The sequence below is a fragment of the Hippocampus guttulatus genome, chromosome 14 (assembly GCF_054856545.1).
Source record: "Hippocampus guttulatus isolate MCC_2025c chromosome 14, RoL_Hgut_1.0, whole genome shotgun sequence".
NCBI lineage: Eukaryota > Metazoa > Chordata > Actinopteri > Syngnathiformes > Syngnathidae > Hippocampus > Hippocampus guttulatus.
Window position 1 is genome coordinate 3,700,599 of NC_141274.1, and position 20,501 is coordinate 3,721,099.

The window sequence follows — 20,501 nt, forward strand, 5'->3', positions numbered from 1 at the left end:
GCCATCTCAAACATCAGAATCTTCTCCACTGTGTGCTTCGGGATTAATCTCTCTTGGAAGTGATTAGATTGTAATGTATTAAGATGCCCAGTGAACTGTCGTCCTATTTTTTTTGTCAGACTACTTCCAAGTTGCAAGTTAAGGGTGGGCCTTATGTTGAAGCCTTTTCCTTACACAGCACGCCAGATTCCAACACATTCATATACTGTACTTGGAAATTCAAATGCTAAATTTTAACCCCAGAAAAATGAGCTGGGCAATCTCTACCCCAGAATAGCCCAATAACATGGCAACGTTTCTCAAAATAGGGACTTAAAAAAAAAACTTCTATCTCTGTTGTGTTTCCGAAATAAGGAGGCACACACTAACTGCATAGTTAATAGTACATAAATCAAAAGATTTACGAATGTTCTAAAAAAGAAAAAAATGGTGCATGAATTATGAACTCCTGAGTCAATATGTTTTTATTTAATTGTTCTTAGGCCATCAAACAAATATTCTCATACTCGTGTACTTTGTGTGCCTAAGCACACAACACGAACTGGGACAATATTAACGTGAGAATGGACTAAAGTGTTTTTTATAATAAATCCTGAACACTTATTTCATTGTATGCTTTAAAAATATTGTGGAATACTGTGTTACATCATAACATTGTAAGACCCTATTCAGTCCGAAATAAGAAAACACAACCGCAAAGTTTTAACTCAAAATGTTAAGTGTGGGCGGCTTGGCCATCGCAAATTTCGGCCACCGCTATGTTTCACCGCTTAACGTCCCGTCTACAATTTTTGAACACATACCATAAAAAAGAAATTACTAGATTATAAACACATAGTTATCTATCTTTATTTATTGTTACATTCATTTTTTTTAAATGCGATCATTTGTACTGGCTGTGTGAAGCTATGTCGTTGTCTTTCTGCGTGAATTTATTTGGTGAAATGAATGGAATGTTTTGAAGGCAAGATCTCCTTTTATTTGTAAACGAAATTAACAAGGTTTGCTGGAGTGAATGTGTTGTGATGAACCACTGCAACAAATCATTTTTCGGAAGCAGCCATGTTCGTTGTTGACGTTCGGCTGCCCAAAACGCTTTGGGGCTGGACTGGGACAAACCAAGTGGGATAAATCCGATTTCCCACCTTCCTCTGATGCAGCAATAATATTGTATGGCTACTGGCAGATATGTTAATATTTGTGAAAACGTGATTGTTGCCATTTTTGTATGCTGTACGTTGGTAAGCAAGGGATTTAAAAAAGTTTCTCTGTGGTCTGAAAGAGGAGACATTTCGTCACCTCATCATTTCCGCATTCGTCACAGACAACCTCGGTGCGACTGTCTACTGCGCATGTCCACTAGTTAGCGCAGCTTTCCACTTCAACTTCAACTGCGGCAGCCCTCGAGCGGAAACGCTACGCGAGTGAAACAATGACAGAGCTGCAGAAACGTCGACGAAGGTTGTCACTTGAAGCTGAAGGAGCATCCCGACGAGCCGACAATGACAGTTTGGGTGACAGCACAGCGGTGCTTCCCAAATTGATGGCTGCAGGTTTTTATGGAGTCAGTTCCTTTCTCATTGTCGTTGTTAACAAAAGTGTCCTGAGCAGCTACAGGTAAAGTACAAAGTACAAGAGTAAATAATTGCCTCGATGTGCACTACATTTGCTCTCAAACAAAAGTTTGTTTGAGAGAGAAAGAACATTTGAGTGCATAAATTATAAGGGCATAGTGCATGGCAGAGACCTCCTGTACCTTTTAAAGTTTGGGGTAAATGTGCAAGGTAAACTAGGGAAAATAAAATGATGCAAACCTCCAGGTAAAAGTTAATTTAAGAATTCGTTCAAATTTTCTAATTGTATTGTTTGTCATTAAATGAATTACAGTTAACCAACAACATAATAACCTACATTGTGAAATGTATCTTTACATTTTATTTTTATGATACATTAATAATTCCTGTATGTACACCATATATTAATTTATCTCTTGACATATATATACTGGAGAGAGAGACATACAGAGTGAAAGAGAGCAAGAAAGTCGTTTTCAAAAGTAAAAGCAAATGTTTTATTTTGACTTAACAGAAAAATGGTCAACAGCAAATTTTAATCAGGAATGACTTTGTATCTCTAAACATATTTTTTGACACCGATTCAAAGCATGTTTTTACTTTTTTCCGAGCACATCATGTTTTTGAGATATTTTCATTATATTGTCTATATATTGTTATGGCAATCCTTCAATTGATGTTTCTGTGAGGTCGGGCTATTATAGCTTTTCTCAACAGAAAAAAAATTAGGAATCCAATGCAAGATGTAAACAATGAATCGGGGATTTAATTTGTCTCTCGATAGTACAACAAAATGAGTGGGCAAAGGAAATAATAAACGGCAAAAAAAAAAAACACGCACAAAAAATAGATGGCTAGTTAGACAGAACTGAACAGTTTGAAAACTGCTCTACCTGTGCCACACCCCTTTATCCACTTTTTCCCCATTTTCCCAGGCTGCCCATAGCCACTCCCAAATCAAAGACCAAAACCTGTCAATCAACAATATTTAATCAATCAATCAGTTGAACCAAAATAACAATGGTCATTGTAAATAAGAGTTATTATTGTCATTAAATCAAAACAACCTGATAACATGATAAGCTGTCCACTATTGTAACCGCTGTCCATGAAAGGATTGATATTAATTTATTCCAGATTTCCCTCATCAACATGTGTTGGAATTGGACAAGTGAGTACCTCCCGTGCATCTTCTGGTCATGTGACCCGCCTTGTTTATTATTTTGCCACCCTCGTTTTTTTGTTGTTTTTTTGGCAGATGCTGGCTACAGTGGTGGTTCTAAGGGTTGGCAAAATGTTGGGTGTCATTTCCTTTCCAGATATGGACTCGGGTATCCCACGTAAGGTGAGGTGTAAATACTGAATTGCGGCAGGGTGTAGTTGTGTGTTCAATGGAAATGGGTTGTACCCAAGGAAAGACTAAACGAATGCAACCTGTTTTTGTCCCTGCAGATCTTTCCACTGCCTCTACTCCATGCTGGGAATCAGATATCCGGACTGTTTGGGACTCAGCGACTTAAGTTTGTTTCTAAGAATTAGACTCTGTTTCCACCAAGATGTGCAGTTTTGTTCTGTTGAAACAGGGACAGGGTTGAAATAAGTAGTCTGTCTAATTTGACAAAGTAACAAGTACAAGTTTTGTATTCAGATATATGGAGTAAAAAGTCATCAGGAAACTAAATACAAGGGATAGGCGAGCACCGATACTACGTATCGGTATCGGGCCGATACCAGCCTTTTTTTTTTAGGTATCGGGTACTCGTGGAGGATCTCGATACCAGCTCCTGAAAATTAAGGGTAAAAAAAATAAGTAAATAAACAATCGGACATTAAGGAAGTTTGACACATCGGCGAACTCTCATTTGCATCAAAAAGGTCACATTTTTTTTGGCCTTCATGCAATTTTATGTATCAAATGTACTCGGGAGCTTGTTATTAGTACATTCATATTTGGATGTAGGAAAGAATTAAAATAATTTATACAAGTTGCTCGAAAGGCAGCAAGAATTGTTTTGGGTTGCCCATGTCGAACAAATGTTAGAACAATTTCGACTCAGATAATATTAAGAACATTTCTTAGGAATATTATTTTACCTGGAATATTTATGACACCTGGCGGTTTTGATAACACTCTTGTTCTTCCTGCATTAGTTTGCCGATGTTTACAGTTCTGCGAAGGTTCAGCATTCTCTTCACCATGCTGTGTGAAGGCATCTTACTCAGGCAAGTGTCATTCCGTTGCCAATCTTCATTATGTCAGTGCACCGAGTGTTAAGCACACAACATCTACTTTGCCTTTTCTCATCAGAAAGACGTACTCGGCGGCAATCAAATCCGCCGTGTTTACTATGATCTTTGGTGCTTTGATCGCCGCCAGGTGAGTTGGCCTAAAGCAACGCGTACATGTCCCGTGCTTCACAAACGTGACGACAACTCTCACGTTTTTGGGCAATATATTTATCATGCATCTTTTCTTGGGACAACACTGAAGAAATGACGCTTTGCTTCAACGTACAATAGTCAGTCAGACCACATAGCAATCAACGGAGTCGCACTACCACCGAGCAGTGTGGCATTTAAAGATAACAACTGCTCAACTTATGAGTAGACAGAATGACACCGCACCCGAGCAGCTACATTGCTAGCATGAGTTATTCATGATGGAGCATTGTATGACATGTTACTGGTTCGTTGTTGTATTTATTTGGAGTGTACAATCAATTAGAACATAAGAGAAGCAATCAACTTATGAGACGGCTAATTCAAACTTTTACGGCAGCAAGTCAGACATTTAACAAAATCAAGTACTGCAAAACTTTAGCTAGCTACCAAGTAGCCTCAGGAAAGGTAGCTTAAGTGACAGATTTTTGGACAGTATTGGCTGGCTGTTGAGTTATTCTGAAGGGACAGTAAATTTATGACAAAATCGAATGAAATATCGCGAGGATAAGTGGTTTGGAAAATGGATGGATGAATTTGCCAAACGTGAGGAGTGTTATTCACTTGGGAGATACTGACCGTGTTTGGTCTGTGTGCTTGCTAGCGCCGACCTATCGTTTGACCTTGAGGGCTACACTTTCATAATGCTGAACAATGTGCTGACAGCAGCCAGCGGTGCTTACATGAAGCAGAAACTGGATGCGAAGGTGAACACAGCTGCTTACATCATTTCATTTTTCTGGATTGGAAACAGAGTTATGATAGTTTACGACGTTGTTCATTTTTATTTTGTTTTCACTTTTGCAGGTTTGTTTTTATTAATTAGTATTTGGTACAAGGCTTCCTTTTAGTTTAGGTTTTAGTTTTACTTTTGTTTTGGTTTTTCTTCAGTATCTGGAGTACTCTTCGAATGCAAGATTAAAAGGGTTGCGTAAGACAGTAAAACAGCAGTGCTCAAACCACTGTTTGACCTTCCTTCTTCTGTATGAACAATACTGAAATAATACGTTTTAGGTGAACCCCAAAAGCTCATGGATGATATTGACAAAGACGAAAAAAGTTTTTGCAATAGTATTACAGTTCGCTTTATTAACGTTTCATTTTGGCATTCTTTTTTTTTAAGTGTTTTTATTTTATTTCATTGACTGAATTTTACTTTTTTTTTCAATTTAGTTATTTTTAATTTTAATTAACCTTGATTGGAACTCTTTGCTGCTGTTCTTACAGGAGCTGGGCAAATTTGGACTTCTCTACTACAACGCTCTCATCATGATTATACCCACTGTGGCTTACGCGTACTACACCGGAGACTTAAAAATGGTGTGGTGGTTGTTGTTTTTGCATTTTACAGTACGGGTACGATTAGTCGGGATTCATTTATGGTTTATAAACATCTTAATGGTCATTTTATAAGTCCTTGACATAAAATATAATGAGCCATTTTCAATAAGCACATGGTAAAATCTGTATTGCGCAAGCAAAAAAATTAAACCACAAGAGACATTTTTTTAAATGTATTTGTTTAAATTAGCCTCTGATTAAAATTTTCTGTTGAACGACCAGTGTTATTACATAGCTGAGACCTTCCTTGTATGTTTTAGAGTTTGGAGTTTGACGGATGGTCGGACCAGCTATTTGTCGGGCAGTTTGTCCTCTCCTCTGTTATGGGGTAACACTTGACACCAGATTATTAATGGCCTGTACTTCCAACACTTGTCTAAATTGTCATTTTGTCCCTCGCCAGATTCATTTTAATGTACTCAATCATGCTGTGCACACAGCACAACTCGGCACTCACCACTTCCATTGTGGGCTGCATTAAGGTAAACTAGTTGATCCGGCACGTGTCATCTTTAGAATTGTACAATTGACCGTGCCTGCGGTTGTTGCAGAATATTGTGGTGACCTACGTTGGAATGGTCTTGGGCGGAGACTACATTTTTTCCTGGACTAATTTTATTGGTTTGAATATAAGGTAAGACCACTGTTAATAAGCTAACGCTAGGCTTTTCCATTCACGGACTGTTTTAAATTTTAATTATGTCTGTCTTGCAAGATTTAAAAAAAAAAATCACATGGATAGAACTTAGCAAATAGTAGTTGTGGTAAAGATGTGTTTTGAAATTGTAGAAAGGCAAGAGCGCAACATTGGCAGGTTCTTCTGATGTAAAAGTTGTATTTTCATTTTTTAATTTCAGTGAAATGGGGAAACCATTTTTAAAGATGTTTAATTTCACAGGCAACTTCACATGGTCTATGTTTTTGTTTTTTTCCATGACGTTTTTCACTTTCTGAAACGAGCAACCAAAAATATGAATCTCATTCATATTCTTCTTGATATGGACCTGTTTATCATTTTTGATCGGTGAAAATGGGAACATGTCTGCTTAAATGGACAAGCAGGTTGAGCTGGTAATTTGTATCATTGAGTATTTTGTCATCTTTTGTGTCCCCAAAGCATTGCAGGGAGCCTCGTGTACTCTTTTATCACCTTCACAAAAGAGCAAACAAGTAAGACCGTTTTTTTACGTCATTTGCAATGATCACTTCTATGGTTCAGTACACTAATGACATGTTGACATCTTCTAAACAGAAAAGGTGTGAATCTCAAGTGGCCTACCTCGAAGAAAGACACCCATCATTTTTTTCCATCTTTATTACCAAGTGCCTTCAACTTATGATCCTATTTTTTAATGACTTCCTGCATTCCGGATGGGTTATGCTAACTCAGCGTTATGCTTTACTTTTATGTTGAAGCAGGTCCTAGCATTGTCAATTATAACGAATTGTTTTATATGTATGATGCAGTCGTTTTTTATTCAGGGCTCATTTACGGGGGTGGAGCAAAACTTTGAAAACGGGACAAGCTGGGGCAACGAAATGGCCAAACCTAAACAGAGCAAATTAATATGGAGGCAACTTCACCAAAATTGTGGGGTGGTTGGAAGATGTCCCTCGCTCAAATCAAAATGGTGTCGCGTAGCCACAACAACAGGGATGGCAATGGCTAGTGATGAGAAAAAAGCGGAAAGGGGCGTGGCCTGGACAGGGCGACCAATCACAACAAGTAAGACATCATACACGTCCAATCGCAGGGCTGTTTACAATCGGAAGATGGAAAGACTGATCGGGAGAGCTTGTGAAAACTCGACGATGAGGTACCTGACCCCCCTAAAATTTTCTCAACGGATTTAGACGATTCACAAAAATGATCAATTTAAGAAATCAAACGGCGGATTTCCATCCCTGCAACAATGAAGACTTTCTAAAGTGATGCTTAAACCCAGCAACTTAAGAAAAAAATTGCTTTGAAATGGAATAAAACTCAAACGAGACCGCCAAAAAAAAAAATGGAATGACTACTTTTAAAATGAAATATATTTCAGGGCCACACAGGCAATGTGTTTCGAAAGAAAGCACCGAAAGAAAAACGGATGAAGACAATTTTTTTTCCAAAATGTACCAATGGATACAGTATAAGAAATCTATACAAAGCTTAGAAATCACTGACATTCTGACTAGTAAAAAGAAAATGTAAAGCAAAGAAGCCGATTCTGAGAATCCCAAAATACAGCCGTCTTCTTCATGCGTTACAATACAGGACATCACTGATGTCAGCGGCTTGACACAAACAAACCAGTGGTGGTTCATTTCTCCGAGTGAAAATGTCATTCTGCTGCTGTTGCTGCTGCTTCTCAACCACAGAAATGTACAATGAAAGTGCAACTAAAGTGAACGAGCAACATCAGCAGCTTGCCGATGCTGAGTGTGCTTTTACTCCGCCTCCTCATGGCAACTTAAGCACAATGTCGTTTTAAATTCTCTCTGCTGTTCACAAATGTTCAAATGGCTTAAAAAGCAAATACCCATTATAGACTTGTTTTTGTTAAAAAATATAAATATCTTATGTAAAAAAATAATGGGAATCGATTTTTTTTCCTTTGAATACAAATACAAAAAGGGAAATTCTTGCCAAAAATGCTGTCAGTCAGTCAAGTAATTACAGACGGTGAGTTACAAGTTTGGAGCTACATGGACGAGCTCGAGAGACGAGAGGCGTCAGACTCTTCCACCCCCCCCCCGCTGGAGGATCAACGGCATTTTTGGTTGACTCTTCACACAGCCAGTCATCAAGTCCTCACTGACCCCCTTCCAACCAAGAAATAGAGCTTCGGACAACTCAGTTCTCCTGCGTTCTGGTCGCTTCCACTTCAGTTTGGGCCAAAGGCTCTGGCTCAATCTTGAACCTCTTGGCCGGCCTGTCATGCGCCACGGCCGTGTCTCTTTGGTCTGCGGGAGGTTCCGGAGAGCCATTTCGCTCGTGACTGGGTGAGCCAGAGTGGCTGCATCCATTGGAGTCTGAGGTGGGAAGGGCGCCATCGCCTGAGGGACCGTTGCACTGAACGGGCTCAGCTTTCACTTGGTTCACTGGGGCAATATGAGTACCGTCTCCTACGTAACTGGAACTGTGGCCTGCAATGCCTGTCAAAAAGAACAACACATTTTGATACTTTGAGCGCGATCGCATGAGATGTCATCCAACGGGAACCTGGACAAGTAGCGTCAGTTACAGTTCAAAGTGCATGCTGAATTACAAAATGTGTGTCCTTCAAAACCGTGAATACTGTATAGTCAAAAGTGACTGTAGGGATGGTGCACCGACCCCCAATTCAGAGTGATCTTCACCGTACTATCCTGCACTTTATGATACAGGCGAGTAAGTCGGCCTATTCATTCGGAGATTTTGAATGATATGCAGGACAAGCGGTATACAGTGAAACTCCTCTACAACGAAACCTACATGGGTGAAAATACCCACTGATGTGAAAAAATGTTCATGCATGAAAGCCATTCGCACTTTTCTGCTCCCCCTACAACGAAAAATCCCCCTGTTCCATTATACAAAATCTTTTTCTCTGCTCTTGCCTCACGATGAGATTCACTACAATGAAAACAAGCCTTCCGCAAAAGTCTAATCGAACAGCAACCATTACTGCTTTGTTCGAAAACGGCAACAGCAACCACCACACTGGTTAACACATGCGCAGTAGTCCAGGAAGTATTTGTTATTGTTAGTTTCAGACGCAGCAAGAACGTTGCATTGCTAAAATGGCTACAAAACGGACCCATGGACGTCAAGCAGCTAAGACGAGAAGAGCTCTGACGCTGGAAGAAAGGGTAAAAGTGATCAAAATAGCAAAGAGCAAAATAAGACATTATCCAAGAAATCAAGAAGTGTTGGGAAGCAAAAGAGTAGAAATGACTTTTTAAAACCAACAAAGTGGAGTGATTAATATAAAACAATTGTATGTTAATGTTATACAATATCAAATAAGTGTATGCTCATATTTATGCACAGTATTGGAATAAAAATAAAGAGTACACATGCGTTTTGTGTGTGTGTTTACATCTGAGATCAAATTTGCTACAGTGAAAATCCCCCTATTGTGAAAAATTTCTTGCTGCAAACATGATTTCGTTGTAGAGGAGTTTCACTGTAATATCAAAATCTTTGATTCGTGCTGTGCAGCCATTTTTATGCCATCTGAGTGGGAATTCTGACGCAAGGGAGCCGCTTAAAGGAGCAGGGGGAGGGTTTTAAGAAATCAAGGACTCGCTTTAAATCAATCTCATTCAGTAAGCAATTTATAGTACACGGACATTTTGCAATTGGGTGATTTGAAACGGAGCTCACCGTTGTGACCGCTGCTGTCTTCCCTCTCCGAGTGGCTGGCGCTGCTGCTGGACGTGGTGGGAGGGGGCGACGCCGCCCTGCTGGAAGCCACGCTCTCCGTCTCGTCCAATAACCTGTCCATGTAGTCTCTGACGGCACACAGCAGCCAAGGGGCACGTTACACACGGCGTCTCGTCGACTGGCAATGAAGTTGGATGTTGAGTTTTCGTCTCGACAGTGAGACCAGTTTAGGGCTGGTTTCCTACACGGCGCATCTGACGAGTACTTGCAACGCTTTGTTTTTTCTCCATTGGGGGAAATAGATTGAATTCACTTTGCCTACAAAGACCCCACAACAGCAATGGGACAGATGCCGTTTATCTTTGCAGCAGCTGTCACGTTCCATCGGGCAGGATAATGGGAGTGCGCAACCATTTTACGATCTCTTCACAGATCGTTTTTCACATTCTCTTTATGTTTTGTTTGTAGTAATGTTTGTAGTTTGTAATTTGGAGGTGGGGTGAGTAAATTCTTTTGAATTCTAGAATAAGACTTTAACATCAAATGTGGGGCGGGGAAAAAAATGAAGCACTGCGAATATTTTGCAGATGCACTGTTTTGGCTCGCTTGTACTGTTGCTCGGGCCTTTGAACCTGATCATCAACATCCACTGTGAGTTCATTTAGAGAGAGCAGCAGGGGGAAAAAAATAAAACACTTACGTGACACCAGGGTGAAGGTTGTATTTCCTTTTTCCAAGTCTGGTTTGCTGTGCAAAGAAATCATAACGCTCAGACTTCTTCCACATGTAATAAAAGGCCACACATTCTCCTACAGACCGAGTTCTCACCTGAAAGATTTAATGCAGCGGACATGAAACAACCATTATTACCATCGTCAACACAAAATGCACAAGGAGAAACCACAACAAAAGGTCTTGCACAAAATAGCATAGCAAAAAAATAAATAAAATGAATCATTAAAAAGGGAGCAGCAATTAGTTGTGAAATTCATGTTGTGCTTACCAAATCGATTCAGTGCTTTTACTTTTGATTTAGAAATATGATGAAACTGGAAAACAGACTCTGGCATTCAGCCTCTTCCCTTTTTGTTCATACCATTGTTACGTTTCTAATTGTGTTTATTTCATTTCTAATTGGGTTTCAGTTTGTTACGACGTTTTAGCATGTTTCTTTTGTACTTTCAAAGAAGTGACATCGTTTGTACGAGCAGAAAGAAGACGTTTGTTCAATTCCCTTACCTTGTTGGCCTGTATTAAATGAAAGTCTTTCCCATAGGTTTTGAGTCCTTGTTCAAAATTTCGACATTCCTCTTCAGTCCAGACAGAAAGCTCCTCTGTGAAGACGACGACAGCGTTAACCTTCAAATGTGCAACTTGTAAGGTGGACAATTGCCCATCAAGGTGGGAGCGTCTTCGTTTCAGGCGAGCGCCTACCTCGGGCTGCTTTTACATTAAACCGAAGTCTTCTTAAAGCTTCCTCAGTGTCAAAGTCACATTTCACAAGTTCATATAATGCCTGGAGAGAAAAAGATTTTAAATTTACCGTATCAAAAAAAAAAAAATGGAAGCCATGGTGATGATGTTTCTATTTAAAAAAGAAAAAAAAACATGCGCACCCTTTTGGCAAACAAAGGCTGGCGCTGTGCAGGTCTCACCTGTTCATTGTCCTTGATGTGGGATCCTTCAGGGATGGCGTCGACTCCCTTCTCTTCTCCCGTACGTCTTGATGCCTCGTTCAAGAACGCCACCACTTTGTTTTCGGGTAGACACTCGGGGTTCCACAAGAGTTGGTCATCATTTTCATAAACTGCTCAGCAAATTAGGAGAAAGGTGCGAGGGTCATAACTCAGCGCACTCCGATCACCTTTTGCATTGCATATTTTTGGACATCCTTACCTTTTTCGTTGTCTTTATATTTACATAGGCCAGTGGGGGTTTCCGCCTGATACATCGAGCCCACCATAATCTCCTGTTGGAATTTGAGACAAGATTATAAATAAATAAAATACGGATCGTCTGAGGGATACAATTTCAGGGCACTAGGACAGGGGTCACCAACCTGGTACCCGCGGGGGCGGGTACCAGGACCACAGTTCATCTATGACTGCTTCAAACAACAACGTGTATGCAGAAAAAGTGGTTAAGATTAGATGACTGTCTGTGTCTTATGTGTTGTGTTGTATTATTTTGTCGTTTTATGTTAACTGCTCTGTTGATGGTGGCGCGGGCGCCCGCAGCGGCTCCTCTCTCTCCAGTGGTTGAAAGAAATTTCATCTGTGCTGCCTGTTGCACATAGAGCAGTCGACTTGACCTTGAATGGGTAGCCCCCTGGGGGGCCTGTTCTTTAAACAGTTCTTTTCTGAATAGAAATCAGTCTTTTTACATAGCCGCCACACCATCCTTGGATTACAGTGGAACCTCTTGAGTGAAATGGCTGTGGTATGTACCTATTCATCTGATGGAGCTTTGTGGCTCTGAATCTGATGATGTGTTTATAAAAATCGAGCAGTGCGAAACCCAGGAGTGGTCATCACGTCAGTCAAGACGAATTATCAATACCTTTTTCCAGTCTTCAGATGGAACATAATCCTCATCCTCTTCGGACTCCTCCTCTGCATCGTTATTACCTGACACATAGCGTCACAGCGTTTTATTCTCTGGACAGCAAGCGATTCTTTTGAAGAGCAGCAGATGAGATAAAAATAATAATAATAATAGATTTTATTTATAGATGCCACATACTTTCAAAATACTTGTGTTTCTGTGGACGAATAAGTTCTGATGTGCCCAGGCCCCGAACGGAACGTGTGCGGCCCTCCATGGTCAGCGGGGCCTCGTCTTCCTGTGCCGTCGAGCTCTTTACGCCTTCATCCTGAAAAGCGCACACGAGGCCGCGCTCAGTTCCTTTCACAGTACATTCAAGGAAGTGACCAACACAGAAGTGAGGCTACATTCAAGTCTTGCTTGCGGTTTTAAAACGGCACGGTCCCAAAATGATTGGGTCAGATCATTATTTTTTTGCTACAAATAATGTATCGTAGTCGATCTATCTACGACGTGAGGTGGCACGCGGACCAATCAAATGCACTTCCGCTAAATGGCAGAAGCCACGTAATTACCTCCAACTTATAGGTTACAGCCGTTTCATGACGCTGTCTAAGTTGTTTTCTTTTTTTAAACAGTTATCCACATAAATTTAATGACTGACTTCTTTGACCTGATATGGTGTGAAAAGATTTGGCAAAAGTCTACAGTTTTCTTTAGCGCACGTACTGCCTGATAACATTTTGCTGCAAAAAAAAAAAAAAAGCTCTGTTGCCCAGATACTGCAGGCATATTAACAAACCTCGTTTCTTTTGAGCTCGCCAGTGCCTCTGCTGCTTTCGTCATTGTCCAGCTCATCATCCTCATCCTCTTCATCGTCCTCTTCTTCCTGTTCTTCATCCTCCTCTTCATCCTCATCTACTGGCGAAGCGCCCCCATAACCATAAAGATTCAGGAGTTCATGAATGGGCATTTCTCCTTCCTAACAAGAGTGGGAAGTCAGAACCTTGCATGTGAGATACCAGCAGTTTTTTAAAAAAAAAGGTACAAACAATCTGTGCACTTACACGTGCAAGATCTTCAATCTCATTGGCGTTGGCCTCATCAGCTGCCTCCAACATTTCCTCCTCTTCCATTGTGCGCTCATCGTCAAAGTCATGGACAAGCATGTCCGCTGATGGGTCGAAGTCATGGTCAGTGGAACCCGCTGAGCCCCCTTAGGAGGCAAGAGGGAGACATACAGTAGTTATTACTTAGTAAGCCAAGAAAGGACAGAAAAATGACAGTATCAGCTTCGGTGATTTCTTCCATGAGGAAATTTACAATAACATTTTTGCTTTCGTGTTTACTTTCAATTTAACTTGACTCTCTACATTTAAGTCGTATCAGTCCATCCATGTTCTCCGATGCTTTTTGTCAATCGGGTCATGGATAATTATACCAACACGTTCAAAAGGTAAGGAAACATTGTCCAGAGTTTATTCTTTTATTATGTCTGCAGTGCATGAGTTCCAATATTTTTCCCATAATGTCAGCGGATGTACATGTGCAAGTCATTAGCCGGTGGCATTATGGGAAAAAGAAGTGCTATATGGATATTATGTATTGTAGACATAATAAAACCATAAAATGGCCCCCAAAATGTTTATTTACTTCATATTCAAACATACTAGTATAATGTAACGCAAATGCAAAAAAAAAAACTACTTGCGCATGCGCAGGTCAATACCCCATAGTAAGGGGGGGATGCTACATTAGCCTACGAGAACGTTCAAATGTATTTGGAAGTAGGTTCGAACGTATTTGCAAAAATGTTCCCGCAAAAATACAAACGTATTTATTTGCAAGTACGTATTTAAATATGCTCGAACGTATTTGTTAGTTAAAAAAAAAAAGATCGAGACAGGCAGTTCCACGCTTCCGTGGGAAAGCGACAAATTCGAATCGAGCTCATTGAAAAAAAGCCTGCATCCGTTCATCACTCATGCGCTCAATCCATTTAGGAATCGCTAACATATAACCACAACCCCTCCACGTTACTTTTATAAAATTTGAACTGGGAAAATGCTAATTCAAATAAGAAATGTGATGACGCAAAATGACCGTTACGTACCTGGGCTCGAATTCCCAAGGGAGGACTGCAAAGAAAAAAAACTACTAAGCATCAAGAGAAATTACACCAGCATTTTAAAAACAATGAATACGCAGTATTTTCCCAAACGAAAGAACACTAAACCCACAAAAAGCGCGCCTGCCACTGAGCGGTCCGTGAAGACTGTCACTACTTCCTGCTGGTAATTTAAATCAGACTTTACAGACTCAAAATCACAGTCGTATTTGTGGCAGAACTTCGGCGCACGGTCCGCATGCGTTTCATCAACTCAACTGTTGTGCAACTGCAACTTATGCGCCAATTCGATTTAAATAGCAAGCTAACATTTTCAAATTACGCAAAAAAACAAAACACAAAAACAAAGGCAAACGAAATCGCAACTAAAACACACATTTACACGACACCCCGGCCGGTAATAAATGTGGTCCAAATATTTAATCTGGGAAAAAAAATGTATTGTTTCTGAACAAAACCGCAAAGTCGCTAACGCCGCAGCTAATGCTAGCCAAATCCGAAGTTTACTAAACATGCTAATATAAGAACAAATTATAACTAGAAAGGAAAGTAAGCAAATCGCCGGGGGTTCGTGCGTTTATCATGTACAAAATACATGACGAACATAAGCGGCTGAAAGCATTAGCTTTGGATCGACATATTTTTGTATTTCCCCGATTATTTACTTCACTTTCTTACCTCCGCCATGTTTGCAATCCTGCAGGGGTCATGCGAGTACCCGGATGGAGAGCCCCGCCCACCTGATCTCCACAACGGCGAAAGTCGTTCGTTTGTCAAGTGAATGTTGTGCCGTTGCTTGCGTGGAGGCACTACGCGTCATATTCTTGTCACAAAGGAAACAATGACCTTAATTTACTGTAAATGTTAGAATCTACTGCGTATTTGATAGAAATGCTCAATTTTAACTGACCAATATTAATTTCAAATTCACAGCTGCTCTAAACCTCCATGAAACTCATGCAGCTCTGGCTGTTTACATTATCCTATTACTAGCATAATGTATCATAATATGGTGTCATAATTCATTAGCACAGCATTCGAAGTAATACACCATCAAGTGGGATATTAAATTATCCTTACTAAACAATGGATGTCCAAATCTTATCCACTGAGGGCCAAATGCAGGCAAAAAAATGGATGGAAGATGGGGGCCACTACAGTTTATGTTAATGAACCGTACAAAAAAAAAACCTTCACTATGCACAGCTGTGGCCTATTCCAGTGTGCAAAAGACACAAACTACACCCAAGATTGGTCATCCTCATGAGTCAATCACAGGGCACATACTATTTATACAGAAAACTTATACAGTAGTTGATTCAGTTTTTCATGTTTCCTGAAACAAATGATGCCACTCAACCATCACTGAGCAGGAACTGACGTCTGCACGGAAGTCCAGCGATTGTACCGCTAACCCGTGACAATTTGAAAATTGCTCCTGAATTTCATTGCAAATTATATTTGAATTCAGAAGTCATAAAAAAATAAAGACAACCAAGTAAATTGGTATGTTATGAACAGATTTGGTGGTGGGGGGGCATGTAATTTGAATTTGAATAATAATTGAAGAAAAATTGCACTTCTCAGCCGTATTTTTTCCTAAAAGGAAAAGAACAACACTTGATTTGCTTTGGTGGGCTACAAAAAAACAAAGTGGCGGGCCAAGTCTGGGTCCTGGGCCTGGTGTTTGGCGTAATTTCTCTCGGTCAACACGTAAACTTAGCTGTTATGAATCAAAACTCCGAACTGTGAGGCAGATATGGTAAACACAAGCTCTCTGTGCTACCTCTTTCTCTCATCTGGAACACAAACAGCACACAAGAAATGAGTAAAAATGTTCAACTTTCTAAATATAAAATGCTTGTTATAAGATAATGAAGATCACACATAGACAAACAACCATCCGCACTCACAATCACACTTTGGGACAATTTAGAGTGTTCCGTTAACCTTCCATGTATGTTTTTAGAATGTGGGAGGAAATCGGAGTACCCGGAGAAACCCCACACAGGCACAGCGAGAAAGGCCGGAGCCAGAATCGAACCCTGCACCTTTGCACTGTGAAGCCAACATGCTAACCAGTCGACCACCGTGCCACCCTATTTAGACACAATGCAAATTAAGAAATAGAGTACGGTGCATCATTTCCACCTGCTCGTCTACAATCCTAAATCTTAATCTTCCATAATGTTTGCATCTGCTTTTTTTCCATGAGTCACTCCTATTTAATCACCTGGAAATGCAGGTGTGCTTTCTCAGAATCACAGATTCTGTTCATGATAGTATCCACAAACTCTTTTATGTTGCTATGTGTACAGCCAGAAATACTTCCAAGTACACCATTAAGGCAACAACTAAAAGCCCTGCACTTCTGACATAAATGAGCTATTCCCTCCCCTTAACATTTAAAAAATGTTATGACCTCTCTCATGGCTAAGATTAAAATGCCAATTATGCAAGATGACACCACTTCCTGGTGAGTTTGTGTCACATCATTATAAATAAAAGGCCTCATCGAGACAGTCGTTTTCGAGGAGAATGTCTGTCTTGTGTAAGCGTATCATGAGATTCGGGTTGCAGATGGCCATACTGCTGTGCGTGGTGTGTGCAACGCAGGGTCAGGTGCTGGCGAACGCAAACGCACTACGGCTGTGTGGTCGGGCGCTGCTGCGGGCCGTGGTGTTCACTTGTGGAGGATCCAAGTGGAGACGACTGACGGGAGACGTCCTCACGCACGGTTAGTGTGCATCCGCTAATCTCCGCAACATACTTTATACTTCTTCTTCCGAACCGCTTGATCCTCACTAGGGTCGCAGGGGGTGCTGGAGCCTATTCCAGTTTTTCTCCGGGCAGTAGGCGGGGGACACCCTGAATCGGTTGCCAGCCAATCGCAGGGCACACAGAGACGAACAACCATCCACACTCACACTCACGGACAATTTAGAGCGTTCAATCAGCCTGCCACGCATGTTTTTTTTGGAATGTGGGAGGAAACCGGAGTACCCGGAGAAAACCCACGCAGGCCCGGGGAGAACATGCAAACTCCACACAGGGAGGCCGGAGCTGGAATCGAACCCGGTACCTCTGCACTGTGAAGCCGACGTGCTAACCACTGGACTACCAGGCCGCCCTCTCCGCAACATATTAGGGATAATCAGATTTCAGATTAAACTTCAGAATGAGATTTAAAGTTGACCTTCTGGAAATTTAAATGCAAACGTTCCAACTGCTTAATGTTTCAGTACTAGCGAGGAGCGGAACAGCAACATTCAGAGCAGGGACTTGAGCCATGAATCAACCAATACATTTCCATGGACTCAATATCGTTAAAATTGATACCAAGTCAGATTAATCGACAAAATAACCAACAGATGAATTGTTATTGAAATAAGCTTTGGTTGCAGCCCAATAAAACACAATGCTGGAGGGGTTAGGGTTACACAGATTTCTGACTGGGCTCTAACACCCCTTTTAGCCTAGTGTAGCACCGTGCCTGGTTACATGAAATACATGAAGAACATTAAAAACAAATTGCTTACAATCGTGTCACAATGAAAATTATGTCTACCTTGTGCCGCCGATGTATGCTGAGTGACAGGAACAAAAATCATATCAGCCATGTCAAATACATATTCTAATTGTGTTTCTATTTTGCAAATATACAGTCTACATTTCTGAATGAAATAGTCCATTTTAATTCAAGTTGACAGCTGACTGCATGCTCCATATGCAATAAAATGATGAGTATGCAATTAGTTTGCGGTATATGGCTAAAGTGGCTGCTGAAAACAAATACGTAAAAGTATTTGTTTAGGTTGATCCTGAAATTTCACATGAAAGCACTCACTCTTTGGTGTAAGAAGGTTACAACTTGAACAGTGGTTGACAAATGTTTCAGCAGACAGAGGCCACCCAAACTTCAAGACAACAGATGCAGTGCCAATGATGGCTCGATATCGGCGTGATCAAGACCAGGCCTTGGTAGCGGCGTGCTGTCAAGAGAGGCTGTCAAAGGAGCGACCTCTCTCTGCTCTGCTAGTTGGCCGGCATCACCTGACGCAGGGATTCATTTGATGGGAATGAAAGCATCCCTGATTTTGAGTCAAAAATAAAGACTGAATGTTGTTTACGAACTGCTACGCCTTTTTTAAAATCTTTGAAAGTAACGCGTTACTCTCATACATCCATATTTTACAGTAATGACTAATTTAACCCTTACTTTTCTCAGAAAAGTAATCTGACTACTGTTACTTTGCAAGATCAGAATTGGTTCATGGACTGCAGCTCACAGAGAATTTACTGTCACTTATCATTCATTTCCAAAGTGATGGTTGGGTTGTTGGGTCAGCAGTAAGGGGCATCTGACAATACTTGAATAGGAATCACGTGAAGGAAGCAGAGTGATTTGCATTTTTCAAGCTGGAAATCCAGTCACTATTTTCAGTTTATGTCAGATGAAGAAAATATTACGGTACATTGCACAGTGTGCTGTTGACCAAGTGTTATCTAGTTTCCGAAACTGATCGCAGCACATGTAAAACTAAAGAGAAAGACCCACAAGGATGTGTGACTGACTGGATGAGGTCCCCAAGTCAGTGTACAGTATTTGTAAAACAATGTACTGCACATTATAAATGTAGAGTGGACCATGATGAATCTAACGTAGTTACTTTTAAAATCAAGTAATCAGTAAAAGTTACTTTTCCAACGTAACTGGGGCAACACTGCATTGCTTCACTCAAAGTAAACAGCATAGACACTGGCCACGCCGTACAGAGATGTGTTCTTGAAAGACCAAGACGCAAAGGTGTCAGTTGCAGGGTCCCACAGACAGCGGCTGCTGATCTGCATGCTCTGCCCAGCCAGCTGGCCAATGTGAGCCAAAACAACCAGCTTGTATCTGCGGATCATCAGGTCCTTCACCCGGGATCTGATCACCTGAAAAAAGACATCCAAAGGAATCAGCCTGGACACTCACCAGAAAATCTGATTAGTCTTGTCATTACTTCCGGATTCCTGGTGGCTGCTTACCTCACAAATCGTTTTAATCATCTGCCGGGACCATTCCACTTCATATTTTTCCTCTTCGAGGTAGCTTGTGAGTACATCCTTAAGTATTTCCACAACTGCGGGGGCAGGGAAACGTTTGCGGGGTCCTGTGATCAAAGCACACACGCATGAGTAGATGAAAAATGTGCTTGGGCTGTCTCAGATTTTTAGAGGCAAAAGACTACCACTTAAGAGGCAATTCTGGAGCCTCCATTATACTTTTTTGGGGAGGGGTGATGTAATGAGACAGGACGGTCCGTATTTCCCGAAAATAATAGAACATACAGACAGACAGAGACAGACAGATATGTTATTTGTGTGAATTCACCTAACTGGTAGGTGTTCTCAAGAGTGACAACCAGCCGTTCGTCATGGTGTTCATCTATGCCGGACACATTGCTTAAAGAGCTGAAACACAGGTGATGTTGAAAGACTATCAGTTTAAGGCATTTCTTTAGGACTTCAAATCGCAAATAATAGCATTTTCAAGGGGACGTTAATGAGCTATAAAATGTTTTGCTAAGAGGTGTAAAGTTGTAAGGATCGGAGGGTCGACTCACTCCTTGGTTTTCCCAGCCGTGTTTTTGACTCCGTGACTTCCCTCCGAAGGCACCCTGCTGGTCTTCTTGTCTCTTCTGACAGATTTATCTTTATGCACATCAGACATTTTTTCAAAACCAAGAGCTCAAAAATCCAACAAAATATGCGGGGATGAAAACGAAAACAAACGACGAGCGAACTCCCATTTCAAATCAGCACGTTCGCATTTATGATCATCTTGTTATTTGTAAACTGACACTTTTGCATCAACTCAAACAAAACACCGTTTGAAAGCGTTACGAATGCAACAGGCGTTTTACCGTTAGGCGTCGTCATGACAATGTGGGGGCGGGGCTTCCTTCACGGAAGTTGGATTTATTTATTTTTAATGTATTTATTTTTACAGTTTGATTTCCCTTTACCAAAATGAAACATTGGAATAGGCATCATCAATGTTTATTGGTTTTGTTTAGTTAGTTTAGTGTTTTATCTTGTAAATTTACGACAAAACATACAGAATGTCATAAACTTC

The 20,501-nt window shown here is 40.8% G+C and overlaps 3 protein-coding genes across 5 annotated transcripts; 1 reads left to right on the forward strand and 2 right to left on the reverse strand.

Moving 5' to 3' along the window:
- Window positions 1–1,362: 1,362 nt before the first annotated feature.
- LOC147194490 (nucleotide sugar transporter SLC35D2-like) lies at window positions 1,363–6,813 on the forward strand. The gene is made up of 13 exons (XM_086130135.1): window positions 1,363–1,617; window positions 2,712–2,745; window positions 2,833–2,919; window positions 3,027–3,094; window positions 3,726–3,801; window positions 3,887–3,951; window positions 4,618–4,720; window positions 5,241–5,333; window positions 5,615–5,682; window positions 5,758–5,836; window positions 5,906–5,988; window positions 6,472–6,524; window positions 6,607–6,813. The coding sequence occupies exons 1-13, from the start codon at window positions 1,433–1,435 to the stop codon at window positions 6,615–6,617; spliced, it is 1,005 nt and encodes a 334-aa protein (XP_085986261.1). The 5' UTR covers window positions 1,363–1,432; the 3' UTR covers window positions 6,618–6,813.
- Window positions 6,814–7,372: 559 nt separating this feature from the next.
- mier1b (mesoderm induction early response 1b, transcriptional regulator) lies at window positions 7,373–15,095 on the reverse strand. Of its 3 annotated transcripts, XM_086130130.1 has the most exons (13): window positions 15,059–15,095; window positions 14,366–14,390; window positions 13,320–13,468; window positions 13,055–13,234; window positions 12,451–12,580; window positions 12,268–12,335; window positions 11,605–11,677; window positions 11,364–11,515; window positions 11,143–11,224; window positions 10,948–11,042; window positions 10,409–10,536; window positions 9,709–9,836; window positions 7,373–8,495 (listed from the first exon to the last, which is right to left on the reverse strand). In XM_086130130.1, the coding sequence occupies exons 1-13, from the start codon at window positions 15,065–15,067 to the stop codon at window positions 8,194–8,196; spliced, it is 1,521 nt and encodes a 506-aa protein (XP_085986256.1). In that variant the 5' UTR covers window positions 15,068–15,095; the 3' UTR covers window positions 7,373–8,193. The 3 variants fall into 3 exon arrangements, with proteins under 3 accessions (XP_085986256.1, XP_085986257.1, XP_085986255.1); XM_086130131.1 differs by lacking the exon at window positions 15,059–15,095 and having other exon boundaries at window positions 10,409–10,455; window positions 14,366–15,051; XM_086130129.1 differs by lacking the exon at window positions 15,059–15,095 and having other exon boundaries at window positions 14,366–15,051.
- A 2,765-nt stretch (window positions 15,096–17,860) lies between these two features.
- LOC147194492 (dynein light chain Tctex-type 5-A-like) lies at window positions 17,861–20,289 on the reverse strand. Its single transcript, XM_086129412.1, has 4 exons — window positions 19,990–20,289; window positions 19,758–19,837; window positions 19,412–19,536; window positions 17,861–19,318 (listed from the first exon to the last, which is right to left on the reverse strand). The coding sequence occupies exons 1-4, from the start codon at window positions 20,094–20,096 to the stop codon at window positions 19,115–19,117; spliced, it is 516 nt and encodes a 171-aa protein (XP_085985538.1). The 5' UTR covers window positions 20,097–20,289; the 3' UTR covers window positions 17,861–19,114.
- Between the last annotated feature and the right edge of the window lie 212 nt (window positions 20,290–20,501).